Here is a 17,940-nt window from a genome sequence, read left to right on the forward strand (position 1 = left end):
TAAACGTACACTACAAAATATTCCAAGCTTTACTTTTACAAAAATAAACACCTACATTGCTATCTGAGCTAATAGTCAAGGAGTTAATCTATATATAGGTTTTCATTCCGTAAACACAGCAGAAGTACTTGGGAGCTAAAAAAAAACATATTAAAGCAGTATCACATATCCAACTTGGGATGAACCTGGAATTTTTGTTTTGGTCAGCTGGGCATTTGAGTCAGGCAGAAACAAAAGTCTCCAACCCAAGGTACAGAGAAAGTTACAAGTGTAGTTTTGGTTTACCTGGTATGAACTGCAGACTTTCTCCTTATTAGGAACACACCCCACTTGCTTAAGCTCACAGAACATAGCTGCAGGTTGACAAGAACTAAGGTTTAGGGATCTCAAATATGGACAGGAAAAATTTAGGGATCTCAAATATGCACAGGAAAAGTGCTGGAGTTTAACCAGTTAAAACCCTGCAGACTACCAGCACAGATCACTAGCAAGCTTCCACTGTTTATATAGCTAATCATCCTATCCATCAGCTTTATCTGGACCCGGTGACAGATTTATAAAGCAGGCTGGCTGGTCATTCATCAATCGTGCCCTGCGGTGCTAGCTCAATTATCAGATTACTGAATGTGCCAGCGATTCAACATGGCTCCAATCTTCCATTGGTGTGCCCTAGAGAATCTATGTACTCCTATCCACGCCACCCACTCCCGCCTACCCGGGAGAATAATCATGAGTTGGTCATTAAGACAATGGGTAAGCACAGGTTTAAGTCTTTGCTGGTGGACAGCAGGTACCAGGAACTCCTCAAGCAGCACAACTCAACACTAAGTTTAGCTCCAAAAAAATTACCGCATTAATCACAGAAGTTAACCGCAATTGACAACCCTAGTTGAAACATCAAAAGCCAGAGTAAATTTATTAAAACTGTACAAAATATTCCAGTGCTTTACCCTGATCACTACAGGAACTCACCTCTTCATTATCTTCATCAAAGTACTTCATTTGTACATTGTTGAGATCAAAGGAAACTTGTACCTGAAAAAAAAATGTTTTTAAAACTATTTTAATTATCACAAAGTTGTACAACTCGTCAACCAAAGTAATACTTAACACATCACACACAGTGTGTCCAACACTCTAGTAAAACAGTTTGTGGGAGGTGAATTAATAAACAGTCTGCACTGTTAGAATTACATGATGAAGGCATTTAGTTGTACATAGTGCTCAATCATTTCATATTACGATCTAGAATTCAGCTCAAAAACAAAATGTGATAGTGTGGTAAACCACTTTTATCGTTCACTATGGTTATCACTGTTTATATCGTTACACTATGGTTATCACTGTTTACACTGTTGTATCACTACACAAGGTCACCTCTTGTCACGCTGTTATACCTGGGCTGACCACAGCTGACTCCGCCCATGACTCCGCCTGCTTGCCCAGGTATAAAGGTGGTCGACTGACTGGTATTCCTCCTTGTTGGACCCGATCACCCACGAGGGTGGGCTCTGTTATTTAGCCAATAAAAACCTATAGTTACTATCTTAACTCGTCGCTTTTCATTGGATGAATTGATAGGTATATCAGATAGAAGCAGAGTTTTTTCCCCACTTTAAGATTTCATGTTGTCAGGCCTTCAGTATCAAGTTCAACTAACCATGCAGCCCTGTGATCTTCACATTTATTTCCCAAACATTCAGAGTAACCACAAAAGTCTGCACCTCAATGAAAAAAATGATTCTTTACTTCCTCCTTCAATTTTGTTGTTACTAAATCCCCCCCAGAATACAAACCTTCCCACCGACATAGCCAACTACAGATTTGCCAATCTGTACTGGCTGCTAGTAGGCAACGTGGCTTCTCAGAGGCATTAGAGTGTGGCCTGAGTTAACTCATTCACTCAGTTTTCCTTCCCTCCCCTGTCGAGGTAAAAAACCTCCTCAGACAAACTGTGCTCACAAATGACAGCATTCTGGTCTGATGCCATAATAACAATTTGATTTGCTTTTCAGGATTCCTAACTGCATTGCAATGGCACTGGTCACAAGGCTTTTATTCAAGTTTTTAATGCAGAGTCTAGAATGCATTAGCCCAGAAACATCAGAATTACATTTGATCAATGTGCAACCAGTGAAGTCTGTTTATTTAGCAGGGTAATGGCCAAAAACAATTCATTTTTATTACCGTCTTGGAAAAAGTCCAGTATATTCCAGAAATTGTGCCATATTGACATACCATTGCAGTGTGTTTTGTAACAGTTCGTTAACATTTATCAAGTACCACTTTTGGGATAGTTAAAAAAATTCCACAGTCTTATGAGCATCTCCGGGAACCAGCTATACGATCCAACTTCAAAACAATGGGCCGTATATTCCAATCCCTATGGGTGGGTACGAGCTGTGTACACACCCGTAGGGACATCGCAAATGCCCGTTTCAGACATGCAAAGTACATGCGCTAAAAACCGGTATTTCCAATCTGTCAAGAATGCTCGACAGCTCGGCCGCCTGCCCTGGAGAAGGGCCTCGGCGGGTGGAGAGTTCCGCTTTCTGCAGACCCTCTGCCCGCTGAAAACCCTTAGAAATCTTACGCCTGGTAAAAGCAGGCATAAGGCCTGCTTTTACCAGCATAAGAGTTGAAAAAAGTAAAAAAAAAGTTTTCACTCATTTATAATTTAAAAATACTTTTAAAAATGGTAAGTTTATTTTTAGCCCCGTAAAAATAATTATTTTTTTCAAAAAATTTAATTTTTGTTTCAAATATTTCATTTATTGTAATTTTAACTTTTGAAAAAGTGATTTTTTTTTTACATTTATTTAAAGTTTCTGAGTTTTTGGGGTGATCTCCATTCATATACAGGAAACTTTCGATTTACCGGCACCTAAATAACCAGAAATCTCGGTTAACCGGCAAAATTCAGGAGTAGGTTCAGGTAACTTTTATTACTTGCCTTCCTCTATCTGTTGCTGTGCAAGGGTGTGGCTGCAGCTGTTGCTAAGCTACAGAGACGCTTGGAACCTGTGGCCATTGTTCTGAACCTGTTGCTAAGCAACAGGGTTTGTTGCTTCATACGGAGCTCTCAGCTCCGTATCTTTTACTATAGCTTTCGGTTATCCAGAATTTTTGATGAACCGGCACCACGGCGGTCCCGGATAAAAAAAAGTTTCCTGTATTTGATAGGTCTGTCAAGTGTATGAAGGAAGATTCCCTTCTCCTATTGGCTCCCCATGGCCCACGTGATCCCAGGGGCGCTTGCGAACTGCCTGCACCTCTGGGATACGTGAGCCCTGCGCATTTCGAGTTGGAGAGGCCCAGGAGCGGAAGTGTCCGGACCTCGGGAGCCCTCAGGTACGTCCGTAGATTTTTTCCAGATCGGAGGCCTCTGCACGCAGGAAGCCTCCGATCGGAAAATACGGCCCTTTTACTTGCATAAAAGTCAACTAAAAAAGGTGCTGTATTTCATTTTACAATGGCAATTTCCACATTAAAAATTACTACTACTGTGTCCTCAAACTCTATCTAGATTACAATTAGGTCACCAAGTTAACACTAAAGGATTACAAGACCAGTATGGACAAAATAATGCTAAAGCTTTGTATAATACTGAAACAACTGTGAGTCCATCATATACAGATTCCCATCCCCATTCTAAAATATTATATTCTGAAAAGGACTGAGGTGCTAGAGGTAGCAGCAATCTTCATTCAAGTGAAAGTTCAAGTCTAAAGAAGTTATGCTAAGTAATTTACAATGCACTGTGCAGACTGTGTTCTGCTTTGGTCACCAGATCAGAAAAAAATCTACACACATTAGAAAGCAAAGAGACTGATCCAAATAGTAAATTGGGATGACTTAGGAGAAAGCTTAGAGAAGCTTAGAAAATGAGAGCAAGGAAATTTAGAACCACTAACAGGTGGACCTTCTTTACTCAGAGGGATACATGTTTAGGACGGTCTGACAGGCAGGGGTGTACAGGTAGAACATTGAGGTTGTTCAATATATAAATGGATGTTGTGATGGGAATGTTAGGGTACTGGAGGAGTGAGATTCAATGAGTGAAAAGGCCTTTGTCACCCATCACTTTTCTCATGCACGAATCCAGAGAGACTGTTGCAACCCTATTTGACCACAGAGACATCACAACCAATCTGATCATGACCTTATTCAATATCCACACTTGTACATTGCAGCAGAAATCCCTGGATAGCAATCAAGAATGGGAACCATAAGAAACAGGAGCAGGCCAATCGGCCCCACGAGCCTGCTCCGCCATTCAATAAGATTATGGCTGATCCAATCTTGGCCTCAACACCACTTTCCCGCTCTCTCCCCATACCCCTTGACTCCCCTGTAGTTCAAATGTCTGTCAATCTCTGCATTGAATATATTCAATGACTCCGCCTCCACAGCTCTCCGGGTTAGAGAATTCCAAAGATTCACGGCCCTCAGAGAAGAAATTCCTCCTCATCTCCATCTTAAATGGGCGACCCCTTATTCTGAAACTATGCCCCCTAGTTCTAGATACCCCCACGAGGGGAAACATCCTCTCAGGATCCACCTTGTCAATCCCCCTCAGAATCTTATATGTTTCAATAAGATCACCTCTCATTCTTCTAAACTCCAATGAATATAGGCCCAACCTGCTCAACCTTTCGCCATAAGTCAACCCCCTCATCCCAGGAATCAACCTAATGAACCTTCTCTGCACTGCCTCCAATGCAAGTATATCGTATATATCCTTCCTTAAATAAAGAGACCAAAACTGTATGCAGTACTCCAGGTGCAATCTCACCAGTGCCCTGTAAAGTTGCATCAAAACTTCCTTACTTTTATACTTCATACACCTTGCAATAAATGTCAACATTCCATTTGCCTTCCTAATTACTTGCTGTACCCGCAAGCTAACTTTTTGTTAGTCATGTACTAGGACCCCCAGATCCCTTTGTACCACAGTATTTTGTAGTCTCTCTCCATTTAAATAATAATTTGCTTTTTCATTCTTCCTTCCAAAGTGGATAACCTCACATTTTCCCACATTATACTCCATCTGCCAAATTTCTGCCCACTCACTTAACCTATCTATATCCCTTTGCAGACTCTTCGTGTCCTCCCCACAACTTGCTAACCCACCTATCTTTGTATCATCAGTAAATTTAGCTACAATACACTCGGTCCCTTCATCCAAGTCATTAATATAGATTTTAAATAGTTGAGGCCCCAGCACTGATCCCTGTGGCACCCCACTAGTTACGGATTGCCAACCGGAAAATGACCCATTTATCCCGACTCTCTGTTTTCTGTTAGTTAGCCAATCCCCTATCCATGCCAATATATTACCCCCAACCCCATGTGCTCTTATCTTGTGCAGTAACCTTTTATGTGACACCTTATCGAATGCCTTCTGGAAATCCAAATACACTATATCTACTGGTTCCCCTTTATCCACCCTGTTTGTTACATCCTCGAAGAACTCTAGCAAATTTGTCAAACACGATTTCCCTTTCATAAAACCATGTTGACTCTGCTTGATTGCCTTATGATTTTCTAAATGTCCCGCTATTACCGCCTTAATAATGGACTCCAGCATTTCCCCCAATGACAGATGTTAGGCTAACTGGCCTATAGTTTCCTGCTTTCTGTCTCCCTCTTTTCTTGAATATTGAGATTACATCTGCGGTTTTCCATTCCGCTGGGACCTCTCCAGAATCCAAAGAATTTTGGTAATTACAACCAATGCATCCACTATCTCTGCAGCCACTTCTTTTAAGACCCTAGGATGCAGGCCATCAGGTCCGGGGGACTTGTCGGCCTTTAGCCCCGTTAGTTTGCCTAGTACTTTTTCTCTAGTGATAGAGATTATTTTAAGTTCCTCCCTCCCTATAGCCCCATGATTATCTATAATTATTGGGATGTGTTTAGTGTCTTCTACCGTGAAGACCGATCCAAAATAATTGTTTAGAGTCTCTGCCATTTCTCTATTTCCCATTATTAATTCCCCAGTCTCAGCCTCTAGAAACATAGAAGATAGGAGCAGCAGTAGGCCATTCGGCCCCTCGAGCCTGTTCCGCCATTTAATGAGATCATGGCTGATCCTCCAAATTCAGTACCCTGTCCCTGCATTCTCCCCATATCCCTTGATCCCTTTAGCCTTAAGAAATGTATCTAACTCCTTCTTGAATATATTTAATGAATTGGCCTCAACTGCCTTCTCTAAGGGACCAACGTTTACTTTAGCTACTCTCTTCCTTTTTATATACCTGTAGAAGCTCTTACTGTCTGTTTTTATATTATTTGCTAGTTTACTCTCACACTCTATCTTCTCCCTCTTCATAATTTTTTTTAGTCATCCTTTGGCTGGTTTCTAAAAAATTCCCAATCCTCTGGCCTACCACGAATCTTCGCAACATTGTATGCCTTTTCTTTCAATGGCAGACTTATTCGCTCCTCTCTAGCTTAGTGCCTCTACTGTCAGCTAGTTGTGAGCAGATAACAGACCAGAGATCACATACAGGTTTAAATTGTGCCCAACTGAGATCAATCCATACAAATTAATTTCTAAAAACATCCTTATTTGGTCAATGTTGCAGATTTTTAAACATTTTCATCAGGACCTTGAAAAAGATTTATAATACTCGAGAAAACCTGTGATCTAGCATTATTAATGATCTTACAAAGCCACTCATTTCAAAGCTGCATAATCCCTCTATTTTGTTACCAGGTTGCTGATTAAAGAAAAAAACAGACATTCTACCATTTTCTGCAAGAGACATTTCAGGTCCCTAGAAATTCTGTTTTGATTACATTATCCACTGGAATCAATACAAGAAATATTAGCAATTACAGATGCGACCACTGTTTAAATCTTCACCAACACAATAAAACTGTTTCTTTCCCACACCTACAATAACAACACAGGTCAAGAATGAATTCCAGGTAAGCTGTCAACAGTGAATAGAAATTACACTGTGAATTACTTTACAGGTCATACGTCAATTTGCTTAATCCTGTTGCTTAGGTACAAAATCCAAGTCAATTACCAGCAAACTGTACCAAAATATCTGAAAGCTCTCCAGAAAGCCGTGAACAAATAGGCCTATAAAGATACAAGTGTTTTGAACCTTCAGAAGGGTTGTCGCCTAGGTGACAAGGTTTATGGAACTGAAGTATGATATATAGGACTTAACTTGTGTTTCAGAGTCCTTTGTATTAATGCAGTAGAGATTTCCGCCCTCCTGTATGCTTCAGAGACATGGACCATGTACAGCAGGCACCTCAAAGCACTGGAGAGGTACCATCAACGCTGCCTCCGCAAGATCCTGCAAATCCATTGGCAGGATAGGCGCACCAACGTCAAGTGTTCTCGCGCAGGCCAACATGCCCAGCATCGAAGCTTTAACCACGCTCGATCAGCTCCGATATACAGGCCACATCGTCTGCATGCCCAATACGAGACTCCCAAAACAAGCGCTCTACTCGGAGCTCCGACACAGCAGGAGAGCCCCAGGTGGGCAGAGGAAACACTTCAAGGGTACCCTCAAAGCCTCCTTGAAAAAGTGCAACATCCCCTCAGACACCTGGGAATCCCCGGCCCAAGACCGCTCAAAGTGGAGGAGAAGCATCTGGGAAGGCGTCGAACACTTCCGAGTCTCTTGGCCGGGAGCAAGCAGAAGGAGCGCACATCAACCCAAGCACCCCACCCACCCGCCCCTTCAACCACCATCAGCCCCACCTGTGACAGAGACTGTAGGTCCCACATTGGACTCATCAGTCACCCGAGAACTCATTTTTAGTGTGGAAGCAAGTCATCCTCGGTTTCGAGGGACTGCCGAAGAAGATTAATGCTGACCCCGATATCCTATTTGGCCTCAAACTGTTAAGCATATAACAATGGCCTCAACCAATTCTGTGCAACCTGTAAGCAAATCTAACTTCATAAACTGAGGATAGACTTTATGTATTCACCAGGCATGCCCACCACCATAGTATACAAGTGCTATCATTAATGATAAAATTCCAACCCAGACCCAGGAACAGCTGCAGATTGGGCAGTGGATCAGAGCAGGTCAGGTTCTGGTGGGCTGGGAACAGTGCATGGAAATGCAGGTCATTTATTGATAGACTTTGCAGACTGGGGATTGTTGATTTGTTCTTGTGTAAAATACTTAGCAAAATCACAATGTAAAGAACCATTCACAACTGCTAAGTTGTAAAACTGTTGAATTCACAAAATAAATACAATAACCCCTACAGTGTTCCCCATTACAACATCCAGTTGGTTTCTTAAATCATTGCAAGGTTTTTGCCTACCCAGAAGTCCATTTCATGTGTTGATCACCTTTCATGTGAATTACTTCCTGCTATCAGTCATAAATTTACCTTGTACTAGTTTGAACCCTATGTCCTAGCCTAGAAAGCCCAAGTCTCTAGTCTTTCCTGACAACACAGACCTCCTAACACTAGGGCATACTATTTGTTCTTCACCGACTGGGCAATCATCTGACGGAGCACACGCCTGCCTGTTGTAGAACCCACCCAATTTTCATTCCATTGATTTCAGATTACTACCCAGGTGGTGAAGGTGAAAATGTATCCCTAGGGATCAGTTCCCTGTCTGGGCAGAAACCTTGGTTTTCCCCCACCCCGGGCAAGTAATAGGCAAGTAATTCTGCAAAGACTTTGACCTCCAAACTGTACATCACACCCAGTTTGATATGTTCTCCATTAAAAGTAAGATAAAAATGTATTTCACAAACTTGTGAGATAGTCCAGTGTACCAAAGTATTTGCGTAACCTGCTCCATATAGCATTCAGTTCAGCATCTTAATAATGCTTAATCTTGCATAATGTTAGAAAATAAAATAAGTATTTCCCACAAAGGAATACCTGCAACCTCAGCACTGGCATAACAGAATCCAAGTGGGTGAGGAAGGAGCAGGAATGAAAAGAACTGCAATTCTCAACATGCACTGAGCTAACTCAATACACACAAAAAAAAGTTCAGAAGATGGACTGAGTCCATTATTTCACATGGTCAGCAAGTTTGAGTTTTTGAGCTTTAAATGAAGTACCAGTTTGACTCAGTGATACCAATTGTGCCGGAGTCAGAAGGTTGTTGGCTCAAACTCCACTCTAGGACTTGAACAGATAATCTAGGCTGATACTTTGCTGTACTGAGGGAGTCTTTTTCATGAGACATCACACCAAGGTCTCATCTGCTTGTTCAGCTGGACGTAAAAGATCCCATGGCATTAGTTTAAGATCAGTGAGTTATTGCTAATGTCCTGGCCTACATTCATCCTTTAACCATTAAACTATATTATTCAGCAAAGCAACTTTAAATATTACCTAGACAAATTGTTTTCATAAAATTAGATCGTTTCTATATTATCCTTCACTCAACATCACTAAAAGCAGATTATCTGGTCATGTGTCCCATTGCCATTTGTGGACCTTGCCTTGGGCAAGCTTTCTGCTACGTTTCCCTACATCAGTGACTACACAACAGAAGTACAGTACCCCACTGACTGAGAGATGCTTTGGAATGTCCTGAGATCATGAATGGTGCCATATAAAAAGTTTGGAATACAAGAGATGCTACTGGAGCATCTTAACACTTTGTATAAATCAAATAAAAGGAATAACAGGTGTAAAGTTTTACAAAAATCTCCCTTTATTTGGAACTTCTTCCAGACGGGCCTCCTGGTCTATACACAAAAATTCAACCATTTACTAAAGCAGGGTTGTTACAGCAAGCATTAGTTTATGAGTTTGTTCTGGGCTGCAATTATTGGATTACTTTTGCCTCTGGCTGCTACCTGTTTTTATGCCACCTATATATTACAAACAAAGAATGCTTCATCATTCAAGACATTTACTGCACACCTTTGACTATTACCCAAGGAAGCAACACTTTAAAGAAGCCATCTTACCCGGATGATCATGTTTGAGTTATCAACCATTGGTGCTACATGCTTCATGATAGCACTTGTGAGGGGAGAGTATAGGCTCAGTATTATGTCTCTTATATCCAACAGGATAACTGAATGTGAGAAGTCACACAACACCAGGTTATAGTCCAACAGCTTTATTTGAAATCACAAGCTTTCGGAGCGCTGCTCCTTCGTCAGGTGAAGTGAAGAGATGCATACAGACACAGCATATATAGTCAGAGAACACTGCCAGATGATTACAGGTAATCTTTCTAGCAGTTAGAAAGATTACCTGTAATCATCTGGCAGTGTTCTCTGACTATATATGCTGTGTCTGTATGCATCTCTCCACTTCACCTGACGAAGGAGCAGCGCTCCGAAAGCTTGTGATTTCAAATAAAGCTGTTGGACTATAACCTGGTGTTGTGTGACTTCTCACATTTGTCCACCCCAGTCCAACACCGGCATCTCCACATCATGGATAACTGAAGGCCAGCAGGATCAAGTGAACTGAAGCTGTGCTACACACATTTATGTTTTTTTTTTAAATCTAAACTTTGACAAACCAAGTCCAAGTGAGATCTAATGACTATTTCACACAGATTCTTAGCATTTTGCAAAGAATAGAAAGATGGTTGGGCAACTTGATGGAGCCCTTCTTTCTTAGTGGGTTTTCATACTAGATTTTTTAAAAAAGTGTTGTTTGGCTCTTTTAAGTAACATTTAACTAATGGGGACTGGTTTGAACACCATTCTTTTACCTTTGGGACCTAGGCTAAAGCCAGGCCAGACTAATGGGGTAAATATCCCATGCTTCCGATGATGATTATTGAATCATAGAAACATAGAAGATAGGAGCAGGAGTAGGCCATTCGGCCCTTCGAGCCTGCTCCGCCATTCAACGAGATCATGGCTGATCATCCAAACCCTAGCACCCGGTCCCTACACCGACCGCCATCCCACCCAAGCTCTATCCCCGTAACCCCGTAACCCCACGTGTATTTAATCCCCCCTAACACTAAGGGCCAATTTTTTTTATCACAGCCAATCAACCTAACCCGCACATCTTTGGACTGTGGGAGGAAACCGGAGCACCCGCAGAAAACCCACGCAAACACAGGGAGAATGTGCAAACTCCACACAGACAGTCACCCGAGGCCGGATTTGAACCCGGGTCCCTGGCGCTGTGAGGCAACAGTGCTAACCACTATGCCACCGTGCTGCCCATCCTTTAAACTAGTCAAGTTAGACACAGATCCATAGTCCAAAACTGCTCATAATTATGTACTAAGTATTACTGCAGTCCACAATGATGTTTGGTGTGTATAAAGGAATATCACATCAGTTTAGTAAGAAATTCTTAAGAGATCAAGTTAAGGCACATTGCTAAGGTGCTGTTGGAGGGGTTTTAGCTCAGATCTAACCTAGCTTGATGATAATACGAGATGCTAAATCTTGATGTTGATATGGGATGAAAAAAAATTAAATCTCAAAACTCTGATGAGCACAAAAAAACTCACCAAGATCAAAGAAAAATTAAAAACATTTGTTTTATCCATCAATTCATTGATCTTTCATTAACACCTTTTTGGCCATTTGTAAACATCTATAACCTACAAGTACATCTTACAATACAGGCTTATTTGATGGAATATTCTGGTCTTTCTACCAATAATATAAAATGTTTTAAAATAATTTGCAATCAATGACTTTTCAGCAGTATACAAAATATAAAGCCAATAGGATTATAGATAAATGTTTACACAAAGAATTATAACACAAAAACTGGTGATCTTGTAGATCATTTAAGATTCAAATAATATAAAAAAAGTGTACTGCTTAAGAACTTGGGATACTGCCCACTCAACAAACACCTCAACAAGAGCTTCAGCCAGAGCTGAAAATCAGAATATTACCATCGACAAGCAGCACCCAACAGCCTGTTCACGGATTAGGTTTTAGACCACCTCAAAATGGCTGCTAAACTGCAAATCTGTTAACCAGCATAGACATGACAAATTCATACTGAGGGAGGTATCATACCAGTATTCGTCAGGCTACCTCACACTATAAACAAATTCTGGATCTCAAGCTGTACACCATTCCTGGTAATATCCATAGTAATGCCACATCAGCATTATCCTTCTAATGTAAACAGGATATGTTTATGTGTATCGAAGCAAACTCACAAACTGGCTTTCACTCATTTGAAAAACAGGGTAGTATCACATTATTAAATATAAAATATTTAGAATGGTAAACAATGTATTGACATCTAATCAAAATGTTTCTTTTAACTAAGAGACCGAGGTGAAGTGCCAGGGTCCATTGTGCAAGGCATCACCTAAGTTTTTTTGTAAAAAAGTATGAAAAACGACTGGATAAATCAACTTCATGTCTGACGCAGGCCAGAAAGATGAAAGAAACAATAAATTATATACATTTTGGAAACAGATAATATTATTTGAATCTGATATTAAGAAACTATACAAATAAACTGCAGCTTTCCGAAATCGCAGGATAAATTCCATACCCAAACTTTTACAAAGCATTATAGGGGGGGGGGGGGGGGGGAATGAGGAAATTTAGGAAAACAAGCTACAGAACGGCATAGTTTAATAAAAAATCAATCCAATTTCTAAAATAGCAAACAACTACATCGAAAGCGAAAACACGGAGTGAAATCAAACTGCGAATTGACCTTTGCAGGCCGTGTGGTCAGGCCACACACAGATCGATAATAATCGGGGCCCACTTCCTTGTGTCAGCTGGTTGGCAGGGCCCAGGCCTAGGCCCAGCGCTCCGTCAAAACTCGGACGGAAAATGCCTGGCCACACAGTTGGGCCTGGAGCCTGGGCCCGGAGCTCACCACTCACCCACCCACTCGCTCACCATGGCTTCCAGATCCGCCCATGTCGTCTTTTCCGAGTCGCACACCAGAAAAGTTTGAGTCTCTCCGCCACTGGTCACGTTCAGTTTGATCTGCTCCTCCATCCTTGCGCGGCCCACCCTCCGGTTGGTTCCAAGGCTGGTTGGCGGGCCGGTTATTCTTTTACTAATATCCCACCCCCAGCCCTTCCCCCCGCGCTTTGAGCTGTCTGCGGGGACAGATGTCCGATTCTCCAGCGCCGTCTCCTCTGTTTACATCACACCCCGGCCCGGAGGTAAACACCGCCTCCCATTGGCCAGCGCGCCGTCAGCTGACATTTTTATAATAATAATTGGTTCCCAAAAACAAAACCCCCAACAGTGACTTCAGGAGACTGGGAGCTGCGGCTAAGAAATGCGGAGCGGCGGGAGGGCCGCCGCCATCTCACGAATCTCAATTCAAAGTGTGTCTGACGTCATGGTGTTTTCAGCGCACAATCGGCCCGCCCGGCGGATCACGTGTTATCACGCAGCGTCTGACGTCACGCGCCATGACGTCGTCTGCTGCGTCACATGACCAGCTGGAAATGCGGGAAAACCAAAATATGGCGGCGGCGGTCGGACTGTGAGAGGAGCGGGTAGGCCACCGGGATCATCGCCGCTCTGGGCCACTGTGCACGGATCGGGCTTTTCCCCCTACTCCAGGTATGAGGGTTATTTTAATTAAAAGTGTGCACGAATTGCAGTGTTTCCAGTGAGCGGGCCTTCTGTGTGAGCAATGAGCTGAATCGGTGCAGTCTTTCACCGTGGATTCGTGTTAGGAATTGTCATCTGGAAGGGAATATTTCCCTTCCTATCGCCGGTATTGAAATCGAGGAGTTTAAGCAAGTGAGAAAGCTCCAGTGTTGTATGAATTGCGGAACCTGTTGTTATAAACAAACTATCGACTACTGCAGAAAGTAATGTGCTAAAAGCCTTCACAATTTGTGCAGCGGATTTATGTTTACTGATGTTAGCAAACTTGGCCATGTTTCGCTGGCTTATTGTAGGGCTGTGAACATAGAGGAATAAGATTTATGGTCTGTGCGAAACCGTCAAAATAAACAAGAGCCAAAGCAAAATACTGCGGTTCCTGGAAATCTGAAATGAAAACAGAAAATGCTGGAAAACATTCAGCAGGTCGGGCAGCATTTGTGGAGAGAGAAACAGTTAACGTTTCAGGTCAATGACCTTTCACAGAACTGGAAAAAGTTAGATGGAACAGGTTTTAAGTAAGTGCAGAGAAAGGGGGAGGAAAGAACAAAAGGGAAGGTCTGTGATAGGGTGGAAGACAGGAGAGATTAAATGATAGGGCATATGATGGTGCAAGGCAAAAGGGGGAGGGAATGGGACAAGAAACAAAAGATGGGTCTAGGGGAGCTTAAAATGCTACAATCAGAATCATTACCAGCAACTGCTGTCTGGGGAAAAAATGGGAGTAGTGTTTATGGTCTGAAATTGTTGAATTCAATGTTGCGTCCAGAAGGCTGTAAAGTGGCTAATTGAAAGATCAGGTGCTGTTCCTCAAGCTTAAACAAGAGTTGTTTTTCTTTTAAGGGCCTGAATCAAAGTAGGTTTAGTTTTAAACTGCAATTTCCTGTGGTATTGCTTATAGTAAGTAGTGAGTTTTGTGTTTGTTCTCCAGAGAAAGATGGGAGGTGACGAGCACACCTGCACATTGAGGAATTTGAGATGTGTTCAATGACCACTAGGAAGTAAGCGTTGAACTGTTTCTTGATTGGTTCCTGGAAAACAGGAAAGCATATTAGCCCAGGATTTGCAATCAGCAGCAAAGCGAAGGCGTTCGCTGTTGGCCCCGCACAAGGATCTCGCAATCCCTGTGTTGAGAACTACGGGTTTTCCGACCTTCAATGCAATGGACTGTAGTGGGGATTCCCTTGTTCGAACTGCTGTGATGTCAACAGGCTGTCTAAGCAGCCAATCAAAAGGCAGAATTCAGCAAAGGCGGGAGAGAGAAAACGGAGCTACAGGCCAGTTAGCCTGACATCAGTTGTTGGGAAAATGCTGGAATCCATTGTTAAGGAAATGGTATCAGGGCACTTGGAAAATCATAACATGATTAGGCAGAGTCAACATGGTTTTATGAAAGGGAAATCGTGTTTGACATTTTTATTAGAGTTCTTTGAGGATGTAACTAGCAGGGTAGATAAAGGGGAACCAGTGGATGTAGTGTATTTGGATTTCCAAAAGGCATTCGATAAGGTGCCACATAAAAGGTTATTACACAATATAAGGGCTCATGGGGTTGGGGGTAATATAGTAGCATGGATAAAGAATTGATTAACTGACAGAAAACAGAGTAGGGATAAACAGGTCTTTTTCAGGTTGGCCGGCTGTAACTCATGGGGTGCCGCAAGGATCAGTGTTGGGGCCTGTTATTTACAATCTATATTAATAACCTAGGTGAAGGGACCGAGTGTAATGTATCCAAGTTTGCTGATGATACAAAGCTAGGTGGGACAGGAAGCTGTGAGGAGAACACATAGTCTGCAAAGGGATATAGATAGACTAAGTGAGTGGGCAGTAAGGTGGCAGATGGAGTATAATGTAGGGAAATGTGAGGTTATTCACTTTGGTAGGCCGAATAGAAAAACAGAATATTTTTTAAATGGTGAGAAACTTTTAAATGTTGGTGTTCAGAGAGATTTGGGTGTCCTCGTGCAAGAAACACAGAAAGCTAGCATGCAGCTACTTCAAGAAATAAGGAAGGCAAATGGCATGTTGGCCTTTATTGCAAGGGTGTTGGAGTATAAGAGTAAGGAAGTCTTGCTACAATTGTACAGGGCCTTGGTGAGACACACCTGGAGTACTGGGCACAGTTTTGGTCTCCTTATCTAAGGAAGGATATACTTGCCTTGGAGGCGGTGCAACAAAGGTTCACTAGGTTGATTCTTGGGATTAGAGGACTGTCCTATGATGAGAGATTGTGTAGAATGGGCCTATACTCTCGAGTTTAGAAGAATGAGAGGTGATCTCATTGAAACATACAAGATTCTGAAGGGGATTGACAGGGTAGATGCTGAGAGGTTGTTTCCCCTGGCTGGAGTGTCTAGAACTAGGGGGCATAGTCTATAAGGGGTAGGCCATTTAAGACCGAGATGAGGAGAAATTTCTTAGTCAGAGGGTTGTTAATCTTTGGAATTATCTGCCCCAGAGGGCTATGAATGCTGAGTCTTTGCGTATATTCAAGGCTGAGATCGATAGATTTTTGGACTCTAGGGGAATCAAGGGATATGGAGATCGGACAGGAAAGTGGAGTTGAGGTCGATGATCAGCCATGATCTTATTGAATGGTGGAGCAGGCTCGAGGGGCCGTATGGCCTACTCCTGCTCCTATTTCTTATGTTCTTATTCATTCTCACAGACGGCAAACAAGGAAGTGAATAAGCCCTTAAAATTCTAACTTTTTAAAATAGTTAGAGCAAAAGAAAGATTGGGGCTCTCGCATGGGGAAAAGGCAAACCTGAAATAAAGATGGACAAATGTAAAGAAAAAAATTACAAAACTTTTTTTTGAAGTTTCTTGTACTTGAATTTTTATTAAAATGAACAGATTTCACACTTCACAAAATTTAAATTAGTTTTCCAGGCCCTTAACATATTTGTTTAGCTGTAAATATGCTGTTAAAACCCCAGTTACACCGAATCCCTTTGGGTCTAAATTTTAAGGGGGGAATTTAACAGCGTAATTAATGAGGAAGAGTGGAAGTTTTCGTCAGTTTCAATCATTTACGAGATTTCACAGATTGCTGGCACTGTAGGGGTGGGGGCCACAGCGCAGCCAGTTCGGGCTGTCATTGACAGACTGCAACTTCGGGATTTCCACCTGCGCATGCGCCAAATCCCAAAGTTGCGGTCAGTTTCATAGGTGGATTAACGACAAACGCTGCCAGTTCACTGCCATCCCGACCACAAATTCCAGGCCAATAGATCTTTTTACGTGCATTAGAATCCATTTGAGAACTTCTGATATATAGAAGAAGCATTCCTAATGAGTGAGATTTGACTGATCAGGGAGACGAGAGATTTAAAAAAAAAAAAAATCAGATTACGTCGATTCCATCCCCCTCTCTGGCCACTAGCTTCAGCTGCACCAGACCGTGCAATCCTATTTGACCCTGAGTTGAGCTTCCGACCCCCATATCCTCTTCCATCACCAAGACTGCCTATTTCCACCTCTGTAATAACACCCATCTCCGTCCTGTCTCAGCCCATATGCTGCTGAGCTCCTCATCTGTTACCTGCAGACTTGACTATTCCAGTACTCTCCTGGCTGCTCTCCCATCTTCCACCCAGTTAAACTCCTCCAAATCTCTGTTGTGCGTATCCTAACTCGCACCAAGTCCTATTCACCCATCACCCATGTGCTAGCTGGCCGACATTGGTTCCAGCTCCCCGAACACCGAGAGTTGCGGCTATGAATCTGGCTTTCTCCCACAGATGAAGTAACCTCTCGGCTCATTACTCTAAGCAGAACTGCTTGTGACTGGTTTCTGTCTGCATCTAGCTACTTGATGCTTGTATGTTGGATATCAGTTTTCAATTTCCTTGCAACTGCAAAATATATTTTTATTATACTCTCCGTTAGAATATTAAATCATACAATTCAACCATAGTGGCCTCTGAGGAAATCAAGCAGAAAGAATGGTATACTGTGATTATAAGATTCATATCATTTAGAAGTTGAGATACTATTCAATTAAATTGCAGTTTACAGGAAACTTTTTTTTTCTCCGGCACCGGCGTGGTGCCGGTTTATCAAAAAGTCCGGATTACAGAGAGGTATAGTAAAAGGTACGAGAGCCCCGTACACAGCAACAAATCCAGGCTTCCCTGTTGCATAGCAACAGGTGCAGGAACCCCGGTTACGAGGCCCCTTGGGTCAGAGCGATCATAATATGATCGAGCTCTCAGTCGAGATGGAGAGTGAGGAAATTGAATCAGAGACTAAGGTCCAGAACTTAAATAAAGGGAATTACGAGGGTATGAGACGGGAATTGGGTAAGATTGATTGGGTGGTGTTTCTGGGGGGATTGACAGTGGATAGACAATGGCAAGCATTCAAAGATAGAATGGAAGAA

General features: G+C 42.3%; 2 protein-coding genes across 4 annotated transcripts in view; one reads left to right on the forward strand and one right to left on the reverse strand.

Moving 5' to 3' along the window:
- nbr1a (NBR1 autophagy cargo receptor a) overlaps positions 1–13,265 on the reverse strand; it is a 61,803-nt gene extending 48,538 nt beyond the window's left edge. For all 3 annotated transcript variants that reach the window (XM_085966397.1, XM_085966396.1, XM_085966394.1), the window contains exons 1-2: positions 12,825–13,265; positions 973–1,035 (exon numbers count right to left, since the gene is read on the reverse strand). In XM_085966397.1, the coding sequence (XP_085822523.1) occupies positions 973–1,035; positions 12,825–12,926 (165 nt within the window). In that variant the 5' untranslated portion in view covers positions 12,927–13,265. The remainder of the gene's footprint in view (positions 1–972; positions 1,036–12,824) is intronic.
- A 132-nt stretch (positions 13,266–13,397) lies between these two features.
- LOC147101178 (breast cancer type 1 susceptibility protein homolog) overlaps positions 13,398–17,940 on the forward strand; it is a 91,108-nt gene continuing 86,565 nt past the window's right edge. Inside the window, exon 1 of the mRNA XM_085966398.1 lies at positions 13,398–13,505. The gene's annotated coding sequence lies outside the window, so the exon portion shown is untranslated. The remainder of the gene's footprint in view (positions 13,506–17,940) is intronic.

Source organism: Somniosus microcephalus, chromosome 24, assembly GCF_052327205.1.
Source record: "Somniosus microcephalus isolate GS21.2 chromosome 24, FLI_Smic_1.0, whole genome shotgun sequence".
In the NCBI taxonomy this organism is placed as follows: Eukaryota; Metazoa; Chordata; class Chondrichthyes; order Squaliformes; family Somniosidae; genus Somniosus; species Somniosus microcephalus.